Source organism: Podarcis tiliguerta (genome assembly GCF_965153285.1).
Source record: "Podarcis tiliguerta genome assembly, chromosome: 10".
NCBI classification, from domain to species: domain Eukaryota; kingdom Metazoa; phylum Chordata; class Lepidosauria; order Squamata; family Lacertidae; genus Podarcis; species Podarcis tiliguerta.
This window is the reverse complement of record NC_139543.1, coordinates 2381501-2403351: the sequence shown is the minus strand read 5'-3', so window position 1 is coordinate 2403351 and position 21851 is coordinate 2381501. Positions and strand designations below refer to the sequence as shown.

General features: G+C 44.1%; 2 protein-coding genes across 8 annotated transcripts in view; one reads left to right on the top strand and one right to left on the bottom strand.

Annotated features, from left to right (window-relative positions):
• Positions 1-21851, top strand: part of FRMD4A (FERM domain containing 4A) — a 401265-nt gene that overhangs the window by 189904 nt on the left and 189510 nt on the right. The window lies entirely within an intron of this gene.
• Positions 4488-6230, bottom strand: LOC310658191 (uncharacterized protein). Of its 2 annotated transcripts, none has more exons than XM_083400047.1 (2): positions 6189-6230; positions 4488-6095 (listed from the first exon to the last, which is right to left on the bottom strand). In XM_083400047.1, exon 2 carries the CDS (start codon positions 5850-5852, stop codon positions 4920-4922), a length of 933 nt encoding a protein of 310 aa, XP_083256173.1. In that variant the 5' UTR covers positions 5853-6095; positions 6189-6230; the 3' UTR covers positions 4488-4919. The 2 variants fall into 2 exon arrangements, with proteins under 2 accessions (XP_083256173.1, XP_083256174.1); XM_083400048.1 differs by lacking the exon at positions 6189-6230 and adding an exon at positions 6121-6165 and having other exon boundaries at positions 4488-6078.

Genomic DNA, 21851 nt, shown 5'->3' with positions numbered 1-21851 from the left:
AAACGGCGTTTACCTTGCCATCGCAGCGGTACCTATTTATCTACTTGCACTGGCGTGCTTTTGAACCGCTAGGTTGGCAGGAGCTGGGACAGAGCAACAGGAGCTCACCCCGTTGTGCGGATTCAAACCGCCAACCTTCTGATCGGCAAGCCCAAGTGCTGTGGTGCCATTTTGTCAGTTGTGATGAGGGGAAGAAAATGCTCTCCCTGACCTGTGGCAATGCCTGCAGAGAAGGAGAATACAGCAGGCACAGAAGGAAGCTTCCTGGGTGCCATGGCCTCAAATATCACAAGGGCATAGCTTGGCATCTCCTGGCCTTGTGAGATTGGGAGAGAGACTTGGGGTGAAGCCAGTATCAGGCCTCATCTCATGTGGCTTAGCTTCTTTCATGCCAAGCAGGCAGTTTATTTCTGTAGTGTCTCATGAGTTGTGCAGAATGTGAGTGCAGAGTATAAACGTCCCCCCACCTGCCCCTGAATAAACCACCCATGGAGTCATGAGATTGGTATTTCTCCCCACATCATGTCGGAAAGGGAAATACAAGCTCTGCTGAATAATATGCCTACCCTCTCAGGGCACCTTAAATGAAAAGAAATACCAGAGGCGTATTCCATTTGTGCTAATGATACCAAAGTGCATTGGGATGGATGTCTACTCAGGCTGAGGCGTGTAACCCTTCCTCTGATTTATTTCCAAAGAATTGCCTGTCGAAGGCTAAACAATCTTTTCATTAGTCCTGGAAGCTGACTCTGCGTCTTTATTCTTCCCTTTCTCCCTCCTCACGGTTTAAACAAAAGTACATTTCACCCCACCCCCTAAAAAGGGAAGACCTTGCTGAAAAACTCAGGGAGGGATGGTGGCTGTTTCACTTGCATAGTCTTAAGGGTTAAAGTCAAAGAGTTCAAGAAAGGCAGAGAAGGGGGTGCTGGATACTGACCCCTCCATGCCGCTTCCGTTGGAAAGGGGGCGTGGTTTAAGCAGCCCAGTTGCCACGCCCCTTCCCATTGTGCCCTGCCCCTTTCCCTGCAAGGGTTCAGGTGAGTGCAAAACGTCTTGGGTCACAGCGAGCTTTTTGGGGAGGGGGTGGGGGGAGGATGCACTGCCAGTGGGGTGGAGGAAGGGGAGATAGCAGGCAGGGAAGGGAGGTGGGTGTGCAGCTGTGGTGTCCCCCCCCCCTTTGTGAGACATAAATAAACTGGTTCCTTTGAGTTAAGTTCACTGGATCCTTTTAAATAAAGTGATCTGGACAAAATGGGTGAATTAGGAAACCTTTTTATTATACACACTTGCAAGGGGGGTAACCCAAGATCAGGCACATCATCAGGAAAAACACATCTTATAAAGTCGCTTGTCCGGCCACAAGTCCCTCCTTCCACGCCCACAAGAAACATGCCAGTTTACAGAAGTATCATGTCCACCTCATTAACATTTTACCATTCCACTTCCCATGTTAATCACAATACAATACAATACAATACAAATACCTTTATTGGCATTTCACGTTAAGACATTTCAAAATGGCATGAGATACAAAGTCTTTCTTCTTCCTGTTTCCGAGAGATCTGAATGGAGAAATCCTTTCGATTCCTCAATAATAAGAGGCAGTGGGGTGAGCGAGGCCAGGGCCACATCCACACCATTTAAAGCACTATCAACCCGCTTTAAACACTCATGGCTCCTTCCCCCAAAGAATCTGGGAGCTATAGTTTGAAAAGGGTGCTGAGAGTTGTTAGGAGACCCCCTACTCCCCTCCCAGAGCTACAACTCCCAGAGTTCCCTGCCAAGAAGGAAACCCTACCCCTAATCCTAACACTACCCCTGACTCTAAACCTAACCCTAACCCTTAACCCTTAACTAGAGCTACAACTCCCAGAGTTCCCTGACAAGAAGGGAACCCTAACCCTAACCTTAACCCAAATCCTAATCCTTAACCACCCTAACAACTCTCCATTCCCTTAACTACCTACAGTTCCCAGAATCCCTGAGGGGAAGCCATTCCTGTTCAAAGCGTCACAGCCTTGTCCATTGCTCACTGCCAGTATTTCACGTTCATTTCTCCGATGTTAATATGGACGTCCTGCAGTTCTCTTCATGATTTTGAAGGCGGGACTTGGGGAAAACCTCACCAGCTCTGGACATCCCTGTAAGGCAAAGGCAAACAGGTGAGGGGAATGGCCACCATCCAACAGCATCCCCCCGACAACTCCTCTGTTTGGCTGCCTGTTAACAAACAAGGCTTCCAAACCAGTTTGCATCCATCTCAGCCAGCGTAGCCTTGCGGCATCCACTAGCCTGAATACAAACTCTTCCGACAACCACCCACCAGCTGCAGCCTTGCCAGGTCCATTGCCAGACATCAACCAGCTGCAGAGCGGAATATCAGTCGCCTTCAGGTAGCAATCTCACCAGCAAGTATATTTTGTACTTGCCTTCTCCTTGCTCCACAGCATCCCAGCACCGGGCGATTGCCTCCTTCCGCTTGCCAGCTTGCCGCCACGGGGCAGGAGACCACCAGGGCTGAGTGCCACCGAGCTGCCCATTTCTCTCTGGGGAGGGCAACTGCCGAGGCTTGTGCCTTGGCCCACATTTATACCTGCTCAGCTGCCAAATGTTTTTGTGACATTGCAGTCAACCTACAGACAATAGCAGCATCTGGGGAGGCATCACCACCACCCCCTCAGCCCTCACAATGGTGAGCACAGGGCAGCAGCCAAATCACACACACCCCATGTTGTGCCAATATCTGAGAAGGCCACACCAGAAACCCAAGGAGGTAGGAGGGGGACATTTTTCAGCCCACTGGTTGCATTTCGCTCCACGCAACACTGGTCAAAATGAGCACAGCAATGAAAGCAAGCCTTATCTTGGCACAGGAAGCTGTTCAAGGAATGACATGCAGAGAGAAAGTTAGCATCTCAGGGGGGAAAAGCACTTTTTCATCAATCAATCAGTCAGCCAGTTACAAATCCACTGAGTGGTAGCATAGTCAAGACCGCATTTTACCAGCTTCTTTACAAGAATATCATGGGGCACCTTGTCAAATGCCTTGCTGAAATCAAGGTAGGCTACATCCACTGTGTTCCCTTCATCTACCAGGCTTGTAATTCTGTCAAAAAACGAGATCAGGTTAGTCTGACATGACTTATTTTTCAGAAATCCATGCTGACTATTGGTGATCACAGCATTCCTTTCTAGGTGCTCACAGACTGTTTGCTTAATGATCTGCTTCAGAATCTTCCCTGGTATTGATGTCAGACTGACTGGGCGGTAATTATTTGGGTCCTCTCTTTCCCCCTTTTTGAAAATAGGGACACCATTTGCCCTCCTCCAGTCTGCCGGGACTTCGCCTGTTCTCCAGGAATTCTCAAAGATGACTGCCAGTGGTTCTGAGATCACATCTGCCAGTTCTTTTCATACTCTTGGATGCAGTTCATCTGGCCCTAGAGACTTGAATACATCTAAACTAGCCAAGTATTCTTGTACTATCTCCTTAGTTATTCTGGGCTGTGTTTCCTCTGCTGAATCATTTGCTCCAAATTCTTCAGGTCGGGCATTGTTTTCTTTATCGGAGAAGACTGAGGCAAAGAAGGCATTGAGGAGTTCAGCCCTTTCTGTGTCCCCTGTTTGCATTTCACCATCTCCTCTGAGTGACCCCACTGTTTCTTTGTTCTTCCTTTTGCTACGAACATACCCATAAAAGCCTTTTTTGTTGCTTTTAACCTCTCTAGCAAGCCTGAGTTCATTCTGTGCTTTAGCTTTTCTGACTTTGTGTCTACACGTGCTGGCTATTTGTTTGAATTCCTCTTTGGTGGTTTCCCCCCTTTTCCATTTTTTGTACACATCCTTTTTTAATCTTAACTCAGTTAAAAGTTCTTTAGATAGCCACCCTGGCATCTTTAGGCACCTTCCATGTTTCCGTCTCATTGGTATTGCCTGAAGTTGTGCTTTTACTATCTCCCTCTTAACAAACTCCCAGCCATCATGAACTCCCTCTCCTTTTAGTATTACTGTCCATGGGATCTCACTCAGCACTTCCCTAAGTTTTATGAAGTCGGCTTTCTTAAAGTCAAGAAATTGAGTCCTAGTATGCTTGGCTGCTCCTTTCCGCTGTATAGTAAACTTCAGAAGAGCATGATCACTCGCGCCTAGTGATCCTTCCACTTCTACCCCACTAACCAGGTCATCAACATTGGTTAGGACCAGATCTAAAATGGCTGTTCCTCTTGTTGCTTCTCCCACTTTCTGGTCAATGAAGTTGTCTGCAAGGCCAGTGAGGAATCTGTTTGACCTTATGCTCTTGGCTGAGTTTGACATCCAACAAATATCCGGGTAATTGAAGTCCCCCATTACTACTATCTCCCTTCCTTTTGCATGCTTGGCCATCTGTTCCAGGAAGGCATCATCTATGTCCTCCATTTGGCTTGGGGATCTATAGTAAACTCCCACAATGAGGTCGCTGTTATTCTTCTCTCCCGTAATTTTGACCCAAATGCTCTCACTTTGGCTTTGAGGTTCTAAATCTTGGATCTCTTCACAGGTATACACATCCCTGACATATAACGCCACTCCTCCTCCTTTCTTGTCTGGTCTGTTTCTCTGAAATAGATTGTATCCCTCCATTATTACATTTCAATCGTGGGACTTATCCCACCAGGTTTCAGTGATGCCTATTATGTCATATTTAGTTTGCTGTACCAAGAGCTCAAGCTCATCTTGTTTATTTCCCATGCTTTGCGCATTAGTGTACAGACATTGAAGTCCATTAATCATTCCCCCGTGTCTCTTATTTAAGGATTTTTTCCTCCCACCACTAGGTCTGCGTGCTGTTTGCTCCATTTGGTCTATGACATTTGGATGATCATCTTCATCAATTGATAGACTCCTACCTTCAGGAGCACTGTCTCCCTCCCCCACATTAGTCAGTTTAAAGCACTCCTGATAAGGTTTCTGAGATTTTTGGCAAAAACATTCCTCCCAACCGTTGTGAGGTGCAGCCCATCGCTTGCCAGAAGTCTATCTTCAAAAAACTGCAGTCCGTGATCTAAGAATCCAAACCGTTCCTGTTTACACCATTTGCGAAGCCAGCTGTTTACTTCCACTATTTTCCCCTCTCTCCCTGGGCCACGTCGTTCAACTGGGAGGACAGATGAGATGACGATTTGTGCATTTAATTGCTTCAATTTCCTGCCCAGAGCCTCGTAGTCTCTTTTGATCTTCTGGAGGCTATTGCTTGCAGTGTCATTGGTTCCCACATGAACCAAGAGGAAGGGGTATTTGTCAGTGGGTTTTATGATTCCTGGCAGTCGTTCAGTTACATCTTGGATCTTAGCCCCGGGGAGACAGCACACTTCCCGAGACATCTTGTCAGGCCCACAGATCACTGCTTCTGTTCCCCTCAGTAGGGAATCCCCTATCACCACTACACGCCTCCTCTTAGGTTTGGTCGGGGTTCTTCCGTGAGCTGTCCGTTCCAAGGTCACCTGCACATTCCCTGAGTTCTGACTTTGCTGCTCGTCTTCATATACCTGATCGACTGTAATGAGGGAGAGATCCTCAAATGGAATCTGCTCTTCGTCTTCCATGCTAGGGGAGAGGACCTCAAAGCGATTGTGTATTTCTAAACAATCAGAGCGAACCCTGGGCCTCCTACTTCTTTGAGTCACATTTCTCCATATATCTGGCTCCTGTGTTGGTGAACTAGCCTCCTTCTCAGGGGAGTCCCCTGTCTCCTCCTTGGTGGAGACGGTGTGCTCTGTTGCTTCCAAGAAGAGCTCCAGCTCTCTAATTCTTTGGAGCGTAGCTACACGTTCCTCCAGTTGCTGGACTTTGTCTTCTAAGAGGGCAATCAACATGCAATTGCTGCAGGTAAAGCTGCCTGCAACCTTTACAAGATGGCAAACATTGCGCAGGAACCGCAGGCGACTGCAGCTGTTCCCTCCCCCTCCATCTTGAGAACGTGTTGTTGGGGGTGGCTACAGCGGTCCTGCATCATAAAAAGCGTGAAGACAGGACAAATAACTCCCCCCCCAAAAAACCTAGGTCTCCCCCAACAAACGTTTGAGACTAGCTCCCCTAAATCTAAAAGATGGATCAAACTGTGTGCACCACTAGGGTTTCAACAGCCCCCTCTGACCTTTGCACAGGGAGAGCAGCTAATCAGCCACAAAGAAACACACACACAAGGAAACCCCTTTTTGCTCCTTCTTCAGCTGCTGCCCTGCAAGCTCTGAGTAGGAGATGTTCTCTCCTAGACCATCTCACCAGTGGAAGATCTTAGGGTCTCACATTTCAGTGGCGCCCTGTGAGTCTGTGCTCCCCTCCACCTTTCCCCTTCCATTCTACATCCTAGTTGCAGCCCCCCCCCCCCCCCGCAGTGGCCCTGAGACTCTGCACCCAGTGGGACCAAACCAGTCGTGCTTCCCTAAATCAGCCTCTGATCTCAGAAAGTAAATAACATGTCTTGATTCTGAGGTCTGTTCATGAAATCAAGTCTTGCCAGCAGGATGTTCCACCAATTGATGTGAATCCCATTCTTTTTATACCACACAATGTCCCAGAGCTACAGTCTGCACCTGTCCACAAATGGCTCGCACACAGCTGCGTAAATAAATACTCCCTCCTTTTTTTCTGAAAAGGGTTCTAATCTATTGTGGTTGCGAGAAAACATAAACACTGTAAAGGCCATCTATTCAGAGTGGCCACAATAAAATCTCTTTTTTAAGGGGAGTGTCCGCCTGTGCCTCAAAACAGATAAGGAATTCAATGTTAAGGGCATCTAGTTTTGGGGGGGGTGCAGTGGGGACAATTTTCCGATTGGGCAGGTCTTCAGATGCAGCTTTAAAGAGTTTCCTTTAATTTGTTGTGCTCTGCTCTTTTTTGGGCAGCCGCTGAGATCTTCACCACATAAATATTTATATTAAAATGGCTCAAAGCGTAACTCCTCTATGGGTCCATACCTATTACCATGGTACCTTGGGTTAATAACTTAATTTGTTCTGGAGGTCTGTTCTTAACCTGAAGCACCACTTTAGCCTTTAATGGGGCCTCCTGCTGCTGCCGCCACGCGATTTCTGTTCTCATCCTGAAGCAAAGTTCTTAACCTGAGGTACTGCTTCTGGGTTAGCGGAGTCTGTCAACTGAAGCGTCTGTAACCCGAGGTACCACTGTAATTGCAATCCAATACTAGGCAATAGGAAAAATAACTGCTTTTTTTAAAAGATAGGTGCTCACACAGAACTAAAAAAATAGTTGATCTTCCCGTTTCAAACTGAAAGCTGCTACCCAGATCCAGATACCTTTGGGAAGCAGGAGACGTTCCCACCCACAATTCCCAGCAACGGGTCTTCATAGACATCACTTTACCTCACTATGTATTCCATCTGTAAAATGGGCATACTTCCCTAGCCTGTCTTATGAGCGAGGTTAGGGGAAATTACCTGTTTTGCAAATGTTTAATCCCTTGAAAATATTTTCCATGTGTGGCCTGTGAAGAAGATCGTGTGCTTTAGCTATTGGCTCTGCCCAGGTCTTTAGTTCTTGGTGTGTCTGCATGATGGCAGACTGATAACGTAGCCTGTCAATTGTCCAGGGAGGCCAGAGGCTGCCTCCTTCTGAGTTACAATTCCACCTCTGTCCTTAAGGTGTGAATCAGCCCAGAGCTCCTACACTCTCTTCTCTCAGACGCAGCAATTCTCAGTGTTGTAAAGATAAGGAATTTGGCATCATGTGTCTTCCTGAACACCCTCTCTCTCCCCCCTCCCCTTCTTTTTTGAACAAAGTATCTGACACAGTGGCTGCTTCATTTAATTGGTCTCATAATTTCCTGAATTGCATATTCTGCCATGTACCGGACAAGAATAATTTTGCCCACGTTCTCTCCTGTTTTTCATTATCTTCTTACATGTAACGCTACAGGAAGCTGCTGGGGGTGGGGGGGGGAGGAGAAACCCAGGATGACTTCAGACAAACAGAAAACAATCTGTTGCAGCTGAACAATTCTGCCTGTCCTGTTTAAGCATCAAATCTGATTAAGCCGTGATTGATCATAATACAGAGCAGCTTTGCTATAGCCTCTTTTATTTTTCCTTTCAAGAAAAATTCTTGAAAGCGGCCTTGATGCATCCATCCACCAGCACCAAGATTTGTTGAAATTCCAAAAGTTATTAGAGGAGAAATAGATTCCCCAGATTTAATGTATGATGTTATAAAGAAAGAAAGGGGCTCTACAAAATTAGTGGTCTAGCTGTATGAGTCCTCTGACAACAGACGCTATCTTTATATGTGTACATTTTCTAGAGTTTATTGTTATTATTGAAGACGTTTTGTTGTCATGCCGAGAAGAAAATATCCTTTCCAAGTGGGGAACAGTTGCCAGTACAAATATCTGAGCAAGACTTGGTTTCCCATTGACTCGGATTTATGGTTTGCTGGCAGACGATGCCAGAATCAGTGGGGCAAAGGCCATTGTGTTAGCCACCATTATATTAATCTTTCTTTTCTTGTTTTATCACTTAGTATGATTTCTTTTGCACAAAGTAAAGTGTTTAGAGATCAAGAAATGAATGAGTTTGGGACAGTTTGGGAGACTTGCAGGGATGACAGTGGCAAGGGAAAACATCTGCTGCGTCATCAGAGGGCCAAACTACATGTTAATGCCTGTTTCTTTTTCTAAAAGCAGCCGTGTGGTGTCTGTGTTTGTAATTGGGTGGGGAGTTTAATTATTTCCCCCAGTACCAATTCTCCAAACAAGCCCCTTACTCAATAATTCTATTAGCCGCGGCCATGGCTTTTAGGTGAAGAAACATGGTTTGATTAAGTATAAGGCAGCTTCCTCAGTTCCTAAACTTCAGATGGTCTGATCATGGGTCTCCACCTAACTTGCAGTTTGGCCCTTAGAGAGGTTAGTGAGGTGTAATGGGAGGCACATGTCTTTTTCATTTTCTTCCTGTTCATTTGCCTTGTTTGCCTGCTTTGCTGTTACATGGCAATGAGCGATTGTGGCATAAAACAGAATCTGGTAAGTTTCCAAATAACCCAACTTCAAACCATGAGATTGAGGCTTGCATGCTTCACTAAGCAGGAGAGGAAAGTCAGCACACGAGCCCAAGGCAACTTTCTACTTGTGCACATAATACTAAGCCATGGGTTAATGTTGCGCGTGAATTAGGTTTATGCCTTTCCTATGTCCTGCCTCTACACATGGACATCACCAGATGGGCAGAATCAAAATCAGATTGATTATATTCTCTGTAGCCAAAGATGGAGAAGCTCTATACAGAAAGCAAAAACAAGAACTGGAGCTGACTGTGGATCTGCTCATCAGCTTCTTATAGCAAAATTCCAGCTTAAACTGAAGAAAGTAAGGGAAACCATTGGGCCAGTAAGATACAATCTAAATCAAATCCCTTATGAATACACAGTGGAAGTGAGAAAAAGATTTAAAGATTTAGATTTGATAGACAGAGTGCCTGAAGAACTATGGATGGAGGCTCGTAAAATTATACAGGAGGCAACAATGAGAACCATCCCAATGAAAAGGAAATGCATGAAAGCAAAGTGGCTGTCCAACGAGGCCTTACAAATAGTGGGGGAGAGAAGGCAAGAAAAATGCAAGAGAAATAGTGAAAGATACAGGAAATTGAATGCAGACCTCCAAAGAATAGCAAAGAGAGACAAGAGGGCCTTTTTAAACGAGCAGTGTAAAAAAAATAGAGGAAAACAATAGAATGGGGAAAACCAAAGATCTGTTCAAGAAAATTGAAAATATGAAAGGAACATTTCACACAAAGATGGACATGATAAAGGACAAAAGTGGTAAGGACTTAACAGAAGCAGAAGACATTAAGAAGAGGTGGCAAGAATGCACAGAGGAATTATACCAAAAAGATACGGATGTCCCAGATACCCCAGATTGTATGGTTGTTGACCTTGAGAATGAAATCCTGGAGAGTGAGGTCAAATGGGCCTTAGAAAGCACTGCTAATAACAAGGCCAATGGAAGTGATGACATCCTAGCTGAACTATTTAAAATCTTAAAAGATGATGCTGTTAAGACAGGAGTGTCTGGTGTGCTCTGGTCCATGGGGTCACAAAGAGTTGGACACGACTAAACAACAACAACAACATGTCCTGCTTTAGCAGCTGAGGTGCTTAATGGGAGTGGGCATTGTCTTCATTGGGATGAAGGGCTGCAGTGAGGACCAGAATGAACCCGTTTTCCCAGTTTGGCAGCCAGAAAATAAGGGTTCAGGTAGGAGCAACATGCCTCTACCTCAGAGTTGGCTACCCTGTGGCCTTCCAGAGGTTGTAGGACTCTTGTCATGACCAGTGTTCAGAGATGAAGGGAACAACATCTGGAAGACTGCACTCCTGCCTGACATCATGGTCAACATAGTTGTTTGAAGTAATAATAGGGAACATGCTATTTCTCCTCAGCCCTTTTTTATTTCTGCAGCAAAGAGGAGCTACATGGATATTTGGTGGAATCATGTCTATAATGTTGGACCTACAAGTGCAAAACACATATGCATTGGCAGACTTGTAATGCAAGAGAAAGCATATTATGGATCTCTTTCTATTTTCCCTCTAAAAGAGTGGCTGGTGAAACCCAGCCAGATGGTTGGGGTATAAATAATAATTTTTTATTTTTATTTTTATTTATTTAATGTCCATTTTAAAGCTACAGAACTACCCTCCCCATCCCCGTATGATTTTTGGCATTACAAAATAACTGCCTGGCCATGTTGTACATATCTGCATAGTCCTTGCTAGGAGAATATTAATTTGCATTTCTATTGCTTAGGGGGACCCTTGTCCTCAACAAAAATATTTTGGTTTACCTTGCTCTTTAGCGTTAACCTGTAATTAAGTTTAAATGCCACTTTTCACTTTTTACTAGGCTGTTTCAAACCCTAATGTCAGCTAGCCATGACCTTCAGAAAAACATGGTTTGAGAAATACACATGCATTTTCATGCTTAGCTGAAAATGCTAAGAAAGAGCATTGCCTAGGGTAGTAAATAGCCCCCAAATCCACTATTTCGCTAACAAGCATGGCAATTGATTGACGCCTGGCTTTACATCCCTTCCAGGGCAGGTGGGGGGAGGGAAGGGGTCGCGTGATTATTCTTAGCTTCTTGGTAAGCTGGGAGTACATTTTCCATCTACACATTCCATTTCCACTGTGTTTCATTATGAAATAGCAAATTGGCAGTGCTGTGTTTCAGAGCATAATAGTGCACTTATTGCTAATAATTACTGATGGTGCTGTAAATTAACAGAAGTCTTCAATATGCTCAAGTACACAGGGATCATAGAGATCATAGAATTGTGGGGTTGGAAAGGACCCTGGAGATCATCTAGCCCAACCCCCTGCAATGCAGGTGTCCCATATGGAGATGGAACCTGCTACCTTGGCATTATCAGCCCATGCTCTAACCAACTGACAATGTAACAATGCAAGTATTAGTTTTAGCAGTAAACATAATCTAGCTCTGTCAAGGGTTGTTTGGCTTTGCTTTGATGTAAAGACCTGATGGAGAAAGATGGGAAAGATGGAGGGCACAAGGAGAAGGGGACAACAGAGGATGAGATGGTTAGACAGTGTTCTCGAAGCTACAAACATGAGTCTGACCAAACTGCGGGTGGCAGTGGAAGACAGGAGTGCCTGGTGTGCTCTGGTCCAGGGGGTCATGAAGAGTCGGACACGACTGAACGACTAAACAACAACAAAGACCTGATCACATAACTTTGGAGGAGCCATAATCGACTGAGCTCTATCCGTAGAACATGAGACTCTTAATCTTAGGGTCATGAGTCTGAGCTCCACGTTGCGCAGAAGATTCCAGCATTGTAGGGGGTTGAACTAGATGCCCACCCTCATCCCTTCCAACTCTACAATTCTCTGATTCTACAGAATGCATGCTTTGCATACAAGGTCCCATCATATTCCGTCTCTGGCAACACGCCTGGGAAATAAGTCCCCCTGAGACCTTCCAAAATTGCTGTTTTCTAGGGTAGAAGGTGGAGTTGACCAGGGTGGCACAGGTGGATCTGGGTTGCTCTCCCAGCTTCCAAACACTGTTATTGTTGCTTCCTGAGAGCAAGAGAAGGGCAAGGCAGCAGCAAACTCAGCTTGGTGCAAGCACAGCAGCTTGTGTTGGCTCTTGCCCCCACGTATGCCTGCAACCGCCAAGCTCCTTTGCCGTTCCTTTTCCTAGTAAGCAGAAGTGGCCTGTGGTGGTCAGAAGCCAGGAGAGCAATGCAGCCCCACTCATGCCACCCCGCTGGCCACAACTGGACCGGGCTCAATATCAGGCAGCTCCTTATATGTCCTGTCAGCTTATGCTCAAAACACTGGCACATATGCAGTCATTCGGAGGGCTGAGAGTGCTTATTTGTTCTCATGTTTGTAGCCAAGTGGTGAGAAATTCCAGCAGAATCAGCTCTACTGGATTTAGGTTGCTTTAGAGGAGAAAGCACTGGAGTCTTGTGGTGGTTTTGTACTATTTGCTTTATTTAAATATCTACACTGTGGGAACAAAAAGGCACTCCTTCAGCAAGCAACAGATCCCCCAAGTACAATTTGTGTGAACCTCCCCAAGCTGCCCAAGTTCCAGCTAACTCAAGCAAGAAACCCAGTGATTTTTCCCTTACTGACTCCATACCTTCAACCAGTCTCTCTCTCTCTCTCTCTCTCTCTCTCTCTCTCTCTCTCTCTCTCTCTCAAACTCAGAGCTGATGTAGTTCTGACACACAACAGGATCTTTGTTTCTGAGTGTAGATTACTTAATTTAGAAGAAAGAGATTGTGCCATTGATTCGATTGCTTGTCTTCACTAGGCATCATCAGTATCTGCAATCCTCTTTCCCCCCCTGGCTGGGGAGAGAAGATGCACAGGTTGCAGTGATGGAGGTAGGGAGGCAAGGAGAAGCTGGGGGTGAGATCCCAGCTATTTCTTTCCTAAGCTAGTTGACTCATTTCTGTCACATGTGGTCCTCTGTGTATGATTAAAGTCACCACAACTGATGGAGCTAGTATATTGAGAAGAGTTCCTATTAGTAGTAACAGTAGTAGTAACAGTAGTAGTAGTAGCAGTATTTCATCCATGCCTTGGTCCTGCCCCGTTACTCTGGTTGTTCAGTTGGTTGAAGTTGTAGGATCTGGAAATAAAGCAGGCCTTGTGTCGCCTGGTTACTCATTGCCTCATTAGCACAGTGATGTATGAGCAGCCACATCAGTAAAATGATACTCGACTGCAGCATAAACAAAATGGGTTCATTTAAAATGCAGCTCCTTCAAAACTGGTCTCTTTCCTTCATTAGGCTCTATATTTAGGAACATTTTTAAGCATGCCAAATTGCACATTTTGAAAGAAAGAAAGAAAGAAAGAAAGAAAGAAAGAAAGAAAGAAAGAAAGAAAGACATTCTTCTTGTAATTGTTTCAGGAACGAGAGTCAAAACAATGGTAGAATGTTTCCCTTTGGCAGTAGCCCACTAACAGCTGTCACTTTGGGAATCTGCTCCAATAACCCTTCACCTCATACCCAAACCCATGTAACATGCGCAGTGATAAGAATGTGTTTCTGTGACAGATAGAGACCCTTATGATGCCATAATTATTTGATATTCACATGCAGTGGCCCCTCCATTCTCCACTGATTCTCCATAAGCAAAAACAAAAAACTTTATATATGATCAGAGGTTTGCTTTAAATATATACTGTATATATATTGAAATCTTAGGAAGTGTGTATGTCTGCCAAGTTTCTGACATTTTACTCTGAGATTTGGAGTTACAAAGAGAGTTCCATAGTGAACTGCTATATTTCACTTTCTAATTTATTTCAATATATTCATGTACTACGATATAAGGTCAACCCCTTGTGATGTAGCACTAGTAAAAATCCTGCAGACATTCCCATGCTAATCACTGAGTCACTTTTTTACACATGCTGTATCCTGAATGAGCAGAATGGAAGCTGCCCATCTGTTCTGCCCCCAGAGCAAACTTCCCTCTCTTTGCTCCCTTCTTGGCATTTGGACTCACCTAGGTTCAGTGGACGGAATGCTTTGGCACCTGAACATGTAGAATGCCATGTACACCTGATAACCAGTGGTTTTTACCCTCCAGTTTCACCAGTTATTTTGACACATTATCAGGCTTACACGTGTTCTCTAGCACTACACATGTAGGCACCAATACAGATTATGTCCAACATGCAGATAAGATAAGATAAACTTTATTCGCATTAGCCAACGGCCATAGCAACATAAAACAAGCAATATATACAAATAAAATATATACAAATAAAAAAGACAGCTATGGGTAAAAAGGGCAATCAAATGACCAAGATTATCGTTCAGATAGTGGCCCTTAATCTCACTGCACCCTCGATCAACCTAGCAACCTTTGCTGTTGTCTGATCATTTTGATCTGGTAAAAGAAAGAACAGTGTGGCCTCTGAAGGGTGGCCTGGGATGGTAAGTTAGAGTGGGGTAATGATCTCATTCCTCAGATCTTTATAAAGGGGACAGGGCAGGAGAACATGAGCCACTGTTTCCAGATTGCCGTCTCCACAGGGGCAGAGTCGTTTCACAGTTGGAATCTTTTGGTCTCTGCCCTCAAGTACGGCAGAGGGCATCACATCCAATCTGGCCAGTATGAAGGCACTTCTGTATTTTGGGATAGTTAATTTATACAAATATGGTGCCAGGGAATCAAACTGAGGGGGGGGGGAGGCATACCAAGGACAGAATTTCTTTATAATGGCCAGATTGTTCTGTTGCTCTATGTCCTTCAGACGCTGTCCAATTAGCCTTTTTGCTTTAATAAAGCCCATCGTGAGAAGCTGATGTGGGTGGAGTCCGCAGGAGAGGAGTTTTTGGTGCACAATTTTAAGCCACACACTTTTATGGGGGTCTTGTGTCACTAAGGGAAGTATACCAGGTGGATTTAAATTTAGACGGAGCCAATAATTAAGAGTTCTTTGCCAGGACCGAGCTTCTACAGAGGGAAGACTTGCCTCCAGTCGTAATGCTGCATTTGGGACACAAGGTGGTACAGAAAAAATCTGCCTTTAAAATTTGGATTGGACAGTTTCAAGAATACTGCAATGATTACCCGTACAAATTTGGGCCCCGTAAAGTATCTGCGCCAAAGATTTGGCTTGGAAAACTTCTAGGGCTGCTGGGATGTATTTCCCGCCCTTTGTATGGAAAAAACGTCTTAGCACTTTGGGCTGCTTTTTCTTTAACACATTTTTGGTGTACATCCCATGACCCCGATGCCTGGAAGACTATGCCCAGGTATTTAAAGGCTTTAACCTGCTCAACTGGGTGGTTGTTCATGCTCCAGCTATGTGATCTATGTTTCCTTGCGAAAACCATGACTTTGGTTTTCTGATAGTTTACCACCAGCTGTTCTCTCCGGCAGTATGCTGAGAATACCAACATGCAGAGATTTGGTATGTATTTATTAACAAACATGTGAAATGGCTAACGCCCTTTTTCTTAATTTTTGAAATGGGAAAGTTCACAAGTTTCAAGCCTGCCAGGTGTGTGTAGAGAACTAGTTGTAGTTACCAAGAGGTGAGGGAAAGACACTCTGCACCTTGCAGAGCTAAATCCCCGTGAGCTTTGACCCCGTGCCAAACTTCAGCATTCCGAGCAGCACGTGGTGGTGAAGGGCATGCAAATCCCCAGGAGCATGTAGTAACGCATGGAAACCACCTTGGGCTGGAGGGCGCGATCAGATTGTAGCCAAACACGGAGCAAAGAAGGCCATGTCTGGCAAATGGGCAGGGCTGCCCACCCATCAGGCACCTGATCCAACCCTGGCCAAAAGCAGCATAATTTGCATTGGGTGCCAGATTTAAACTGTGCCCAGTGCAAGCCATGTTTGGGTTTGGTGCCGAATGCAAGGTGTGCTACTTTTGGCAGACATCAGATCCACTTGGGAGTTTCCAATAGGAACCATACTTGCATTTGCCTGAGCTTGCAAATGAGCAACTGACGACATACTCAATTGTTCCTTTACAGCTGCAGTTTTACCTACTCCACACCTGACATTGGATGACAGCAGTTGCAAGATAGGTGGGTGGAAATAGGGGGAAATTGAGTTCAGATTGGCAGGCCTCATTGGGCTGAAGGTTCCTGCCCATGCTCTGACTCTCACCCAGACAATTTCCCCCTAATCCTCGCTCCCTTGGTTCTCATCCGGCCACAAAGTGTGGGATCTAGTGCGTCTTGTGATCCATCCTCCCTCGCTCAGGCTCCATGTCTTCTCTCTTGTTCTCCTAGTGATAATGCAGTGTAGCCTGTGAGTGAAATGATGAGAACAAGAGACAAGGTGAGGAGGGAGCTTACATTCTAGCCACGCCCATCTGTGGTTTGGTCTCTGAGGAAGGGAAAGAAAGGATAAGGTGGTGAGTCCTTGAGGTCAAGGGAGAGGCAAAAGGAGGGTGACACAGAGAGAGGAAAGATTGTACGGTGTGAATGGATGTCAGGAGCCAACTGGCAATCAATCAATCAATCAGTCAGTCAGTGACCATGCAACTTGGAGTTAACTCTTTAATAGCAAGAGCACAATCTGCACAGATCTGGTGGTGTGTCAGGCCTAATGAGCACAGCAGCTTATCCCCAGTAGGTCTGGCCTCCCTCATCCCACTCTCCTGCTGCAGCTTCTAGCTCTGATCCTTCTCCCTCTTCTCTCTCTGTCCACCAATCATTGACCCATCACCATTCCTCAGGCTCTGATCCTTCTTCCCTTGGGGGTTCCCCAGCTGGTTCGTCCCACCATCCCTCTGCGTCCAGCCAGTCCATGACATCGGATGAATGAAGGGGTGGGGGTGGTGCCTGTGAGAAAGAGAGACATGGAGTATGGGGAACACTGCTTCTATTTTAAGACTATACACAATCTCTGTGCAGGAAAAACCAAGTACATCAAATATGAAACGTACCACAAGATAATTTTTGCACTGTGTGCACAGACAGAGCAGTGCCCTCACGTCCCTTCCTCTCGGAGCACCAAATCCAACATTGCACCTTTCTCTGGCTGATTGCTTCTATGGAAAGCAAATCTGTGCTTACCCACTATTTCAGAACATGGTGCTCTTTATTTCCAGCAATCCTGTGTGTCTTTCGGTTTACACAGCACCAAAAATATGATGCGTATGGTGTGTTCAGAGTCAATGTTCTCACTTGTTCTGTTTAATTTTTCTATAAATTTGCCTTGCCTCAATAGCTTTTAATCCCTTTTCTCTGCCTTTGGAATGTGTTGGCAGTTGCTTGGCTTGGAATAAAACATCCATCTTGTCAAAGGACAGCTGTGGTAGCAGAAACGGTGCAGACAAGCCATATTTTATTTTATTTTGTCAATCATCAGAGTATTTTATCTGCTTTCCCTCATAAGCGCTAAGGAAATAAGTTTTTGCAAAAGGCAAGAGAAGGTGTTGGGCCTGCTGCAAACTGGGAGCCTAAAATGAACAGTGAATGATTTTCAATGAATATTGTTCTGCCATTAAGATTTGTTTCATCTTCATCTTCCATCATGATTAAAAAGCCCTCCCATGTCTAGACTCTTTAATCCAGATAATTCATCAGTTCCTTTTTCTAAACATATCTTCTCCCTACATGCTTCACGTGGGATTGTGCTGCCATTGTTTTGCTGCCACTGCTTGCTGCTACATGACAAGTTCGGTGCAGTACAAACATTTCTGCTAATGAACATTGCGATGCAGAGGCTTTGCACCCAACTAAACAAAAATCAACTGATTAATTGTATGAGTTTTTGTTGAAGAATTAATTATTAAATTTGCATAGATTTCCATCTGTATCAAACAGATTTTAGTGATGTAAAACAGCATATCCTGTTTATATTAGCCTAAAATGTTGCTGCATGAAGTTATTAAAATAACATTTTCAGAGACCCAGTTCTCTCTTACTTAAGGGAATCTGTCCTTTTGAGTCTTGATTTTTTTTAATAAAAAGAGGAATGCATATATATCCTTAAAAGGACTCTGCAAATCCTCTCAGCATTGCTGTTGATGGTCTAATATAATAACTTAAGAAGATATAATAACTTAAGAAGAGTCCTTGGTCAAGCAGTTTATCATGCTGCTTCTAACTAGAGATGAACAAAAAAATTATCTGGTTTGCATTTTTCAGTAAACTAGTCTAATTTGCACTTCCCAATCTAAGCCTTCAGATTGCATACTTTTCCAGATTTTTCAATGCCATTCTCAGCCTTAAAAAAATGGAATAAAATGAGTAAAAAACAAACAACCCCAACACCCTTGCCTATTTTATGATAAAGTATTTTTAATAACACATACATTTGGGTGAGATATGTCATGTCTCTTACTGGACCTACTTTGCCCCCCTTGTGTTCTGGCCTGACTGAAATGTGTCCTGGAACTCTGATAATGCCTCATGGGGTGGATCTACACTCATGGTTTCTAACAAAGGGTTAAGGAATGATTGTCATAATGCAACGAATGCAGTACGTTTTCTTGAAAATTAAAAATGTGTTACTATAACACATAACCCACTAGAGGGTTCTGCAGAGCAACCAGGACACGACAGTAGGGAAACTGCATTGTTAAAGATGAGGAACACCTTTAATTTAACGGTGCCCTGTGATGTTTTAGAACGATATAGCTAATATCATTCTCATGATGTTTGAAAGGTCAGGATACAGCCTTGGTTGTCTGGATGGAGGATAGAGAGGTGTGTCAGATTCTCAAAGCTTTATTGGCATAGGTACATTTACATTAATTTTTCTGCCCACTTTTGCCTCTGGCCACACCCACCGCTATTGTTCCCGAAAGGGATGCAACTTTCAGGCTGAAAAGGGTTCCACACGCCTGCTTTCTTCAATCTAGGCCTTTTGAGGGGGGTGTCTGATTTGTTTGTTTGTTGCCAGCGTGGTTGAAAGTTTCCGCGTTCAGAAGAGGGTGGGCCTGCTCTTTGTCCAGTGTGCACTGGCGTACCTGTGTTAATTCCAGCTTGGCTGTGTTTACTTTCTGCCAAGCTGGCTGAGGCAAGGAGCCATCGGAGAGCCACAGGTGTGGCTCACACCACAAGTAAATGGTTCTGTATTTCCAGGCTGAGAATGACTGGTTAACTGGTTGACTTTTAAAAAACTGAGATCCATATGTTCATTTCCTTAATATTTCAGGCCTTCAGGCCTTCTCCTTCGGTTACAGTCCTGGTATGAACATTGGGACCTCCCTCATACCAAGCTAGAGTCATCCATCTCAGTAATTGTCTGCTCTGCTCTGGACTGTCGGGGCTCTTTCCGCCATCTGCTGCCTGATCTTTTAAACCAAAGATACCACACTTGCCTTCAGAGTGTGTGCTGCACTACTAAACTTGGAAGTAAGTTTCATTTATTTTAAAGGAACAGTGATTGATTTATGAAACGATTTAAAGGGCAGCTTTTTTAGGCAGAGACCACCCAAGGTGCCATACCTCATCCATCCATCCTACTAAGCACCCATGCAAGCTGCTTCTATGTTTGCTTACTCAAAAGTCCAACTGAAATCAATGGGACTTATTCCCAAGTAAGTGTTCATAGGAATTCAGTCTTATGATTGCAGTCTAAACATTGAAATTCTTCTGGATGGATTGTTCATTTATTTAAGAATGGCTTTTATGACATTATAATTCTTAGCAATAGGCTCTATTTAATTAAATGTCAGATTCTATGGAACTGATGAATTACTATATTGTTATGAGTTTGTGGGTGCCAGACTCCTATAATCCCTGGATCCAGCAAGTGTTATAAACTAATCAAGCCTTCAAATTCTGGGAAATAGCCAGACTAGCTGCCTGGTTGATGGGCCATTAAGAGAACAAAGGATCATGGCACTGCTGAGCGAAGAACGCACACCCACCCTGCCGCCTTAAACAGATAAAGCCAGAGTTTAGAATAGAGAGGTTAGGGAAGGAATTGCAGGAGCCAGAAGCTGAAGGCAAAAAGCTGAAGGTTGGAAAGCCAGAGAACCAGAGCATGATGGCCGATTTCTGCTGGAATCCCAGGCTGTGGCTATGGAAGAAACAAGACTCTTTGGGGGTGTTAATGCTGCGAACCCCTCTATTGTAGACTCAGGTTGCATATATGTGTAAATAAACCATCTATCATAAAGACACCACAGTCTCCGCTCGCCTCATTCCCAAAAGGAAACACAAACCTCTTCTCCTTAATCACACACCTGGAACCCCTGAAATCTTGCACTGCTTGGAGATGGGGGTTTTAATGTGATTTACTATACAGTGGTACCTCGGGTTAAGAACTTAATTCGTTCTGGAGGTCCATTCTTAACCTGAAACTGTTCTTAACCTGAGGTACCACTTTAGCTAAGGGGGCCTCCTGCCGCCGCCACACGATTTCTGTTCTCATCCTGAAGCAAAGTTCTTAACCCGAGATACTATTTCTGGGTTAGCGGAGTCTGTAACCTGAAGCGTCTGTAACCTGAAACATCTGTAACCTGAGGTACCACTGTATAGAAAATGGGAGGGATTTCCCATCACAGGTATAAATCTGTATACTCGACAAATAAAAATGAATAATTAAAATTAGAAACCTTTTAAAGCATTTCTAACATGTACATACATATAATGCACATGCTGACCTTCCAATGCAAATGAAGCTGGGGTATTGTGGTGATTTAGAGTATGAGCTGTGAGCCAAGAAGTCTATTAAAATCCTTAGGCAGGCCACCATCTTTCAGGCTTCTTCTACACCCCATTTGAAGAATGAGGATAATGGTATTGACAGTAGCTTTATGGATTTTTTAGTAGTTTTATGGATTTTTGAAGCCTAGTTTGGGTATAATGCTAAATCATGGTTTAGAATTAGAAAAATGACCCTGGGCTTGCACCCTCACTACTGCTTCTTCATTATGTGTCAGGAAGGAAATGGAAAATTTTCACTTTTGGTTTTGAATTCACCATAGACTGCATTTAGGAAACTTGGTTTTATTCTAAGCATGGCTAGTAGTGAGCAAAGTAAGTTCTGAAACTATGGTTTGATTCTGGCTTGTTGGAGCCAAGTAGAGTTATAAGAGTCAGCTTTCTGAATTCCAGCGTAGCAGGAAAATGCCACTTATTTGAGATCAAAAGTGGATTCTTTCAGTCTCCCTCCCCTGCACACAAAGGATGAGGAAAGGGGTGGATGTGTGACCCTAATGCTTCCTGCAGCTCATTCAGTGCAGACTTTGCACTAGATAAAAACAAAGCATTATTACATAGATATAGTTATTTAAAATATTTTTAACTACCTGTTAGTGCATACTGTCAGTTTACACACCAAACCCAGGTCTTTCACAAAACCCTGTGGTTGAACCATGTAAGTTTCTTCTTCTAGGTCACCATAGAGGTCACTTTTGATGACAAAATGTGAAAACTTCATTTCCTTTTCTGCTGCTCATTTCAGCAATAGTCCAACACTCAATTCAACTTCATTCAAGTTGCTGGCCCTGATTGTAAACTACCTGTGAAGACTAAGAAGGGCCATTTATGGTTTTAAGCAAGCAGCTAAATTCTAGAATCAAAAACTGTTGAGAGGTCTTAAATTTGAGCAAAGCAAAGCTAATAATTTTTTGCATATTTGTAATTATGGTGATTGAATTAGTCATTTGGTTGTATGTTGATGATCTGCTGATATATGGTTCAGATAAACAGAAAGAATTTTTTGAAGAAGGTTTAAAAGCACATTTTGAGATCAAGGATATAGGGTTAGTGAAAAAATATCTGAGCACATAGATAGAAAGAGAGAAATAAGACTCTTTCTGATCAGCCAAAGCAGTAAAATTCAGGATCTGCTGGAGTACAATGGCATGGAAACTTGTAA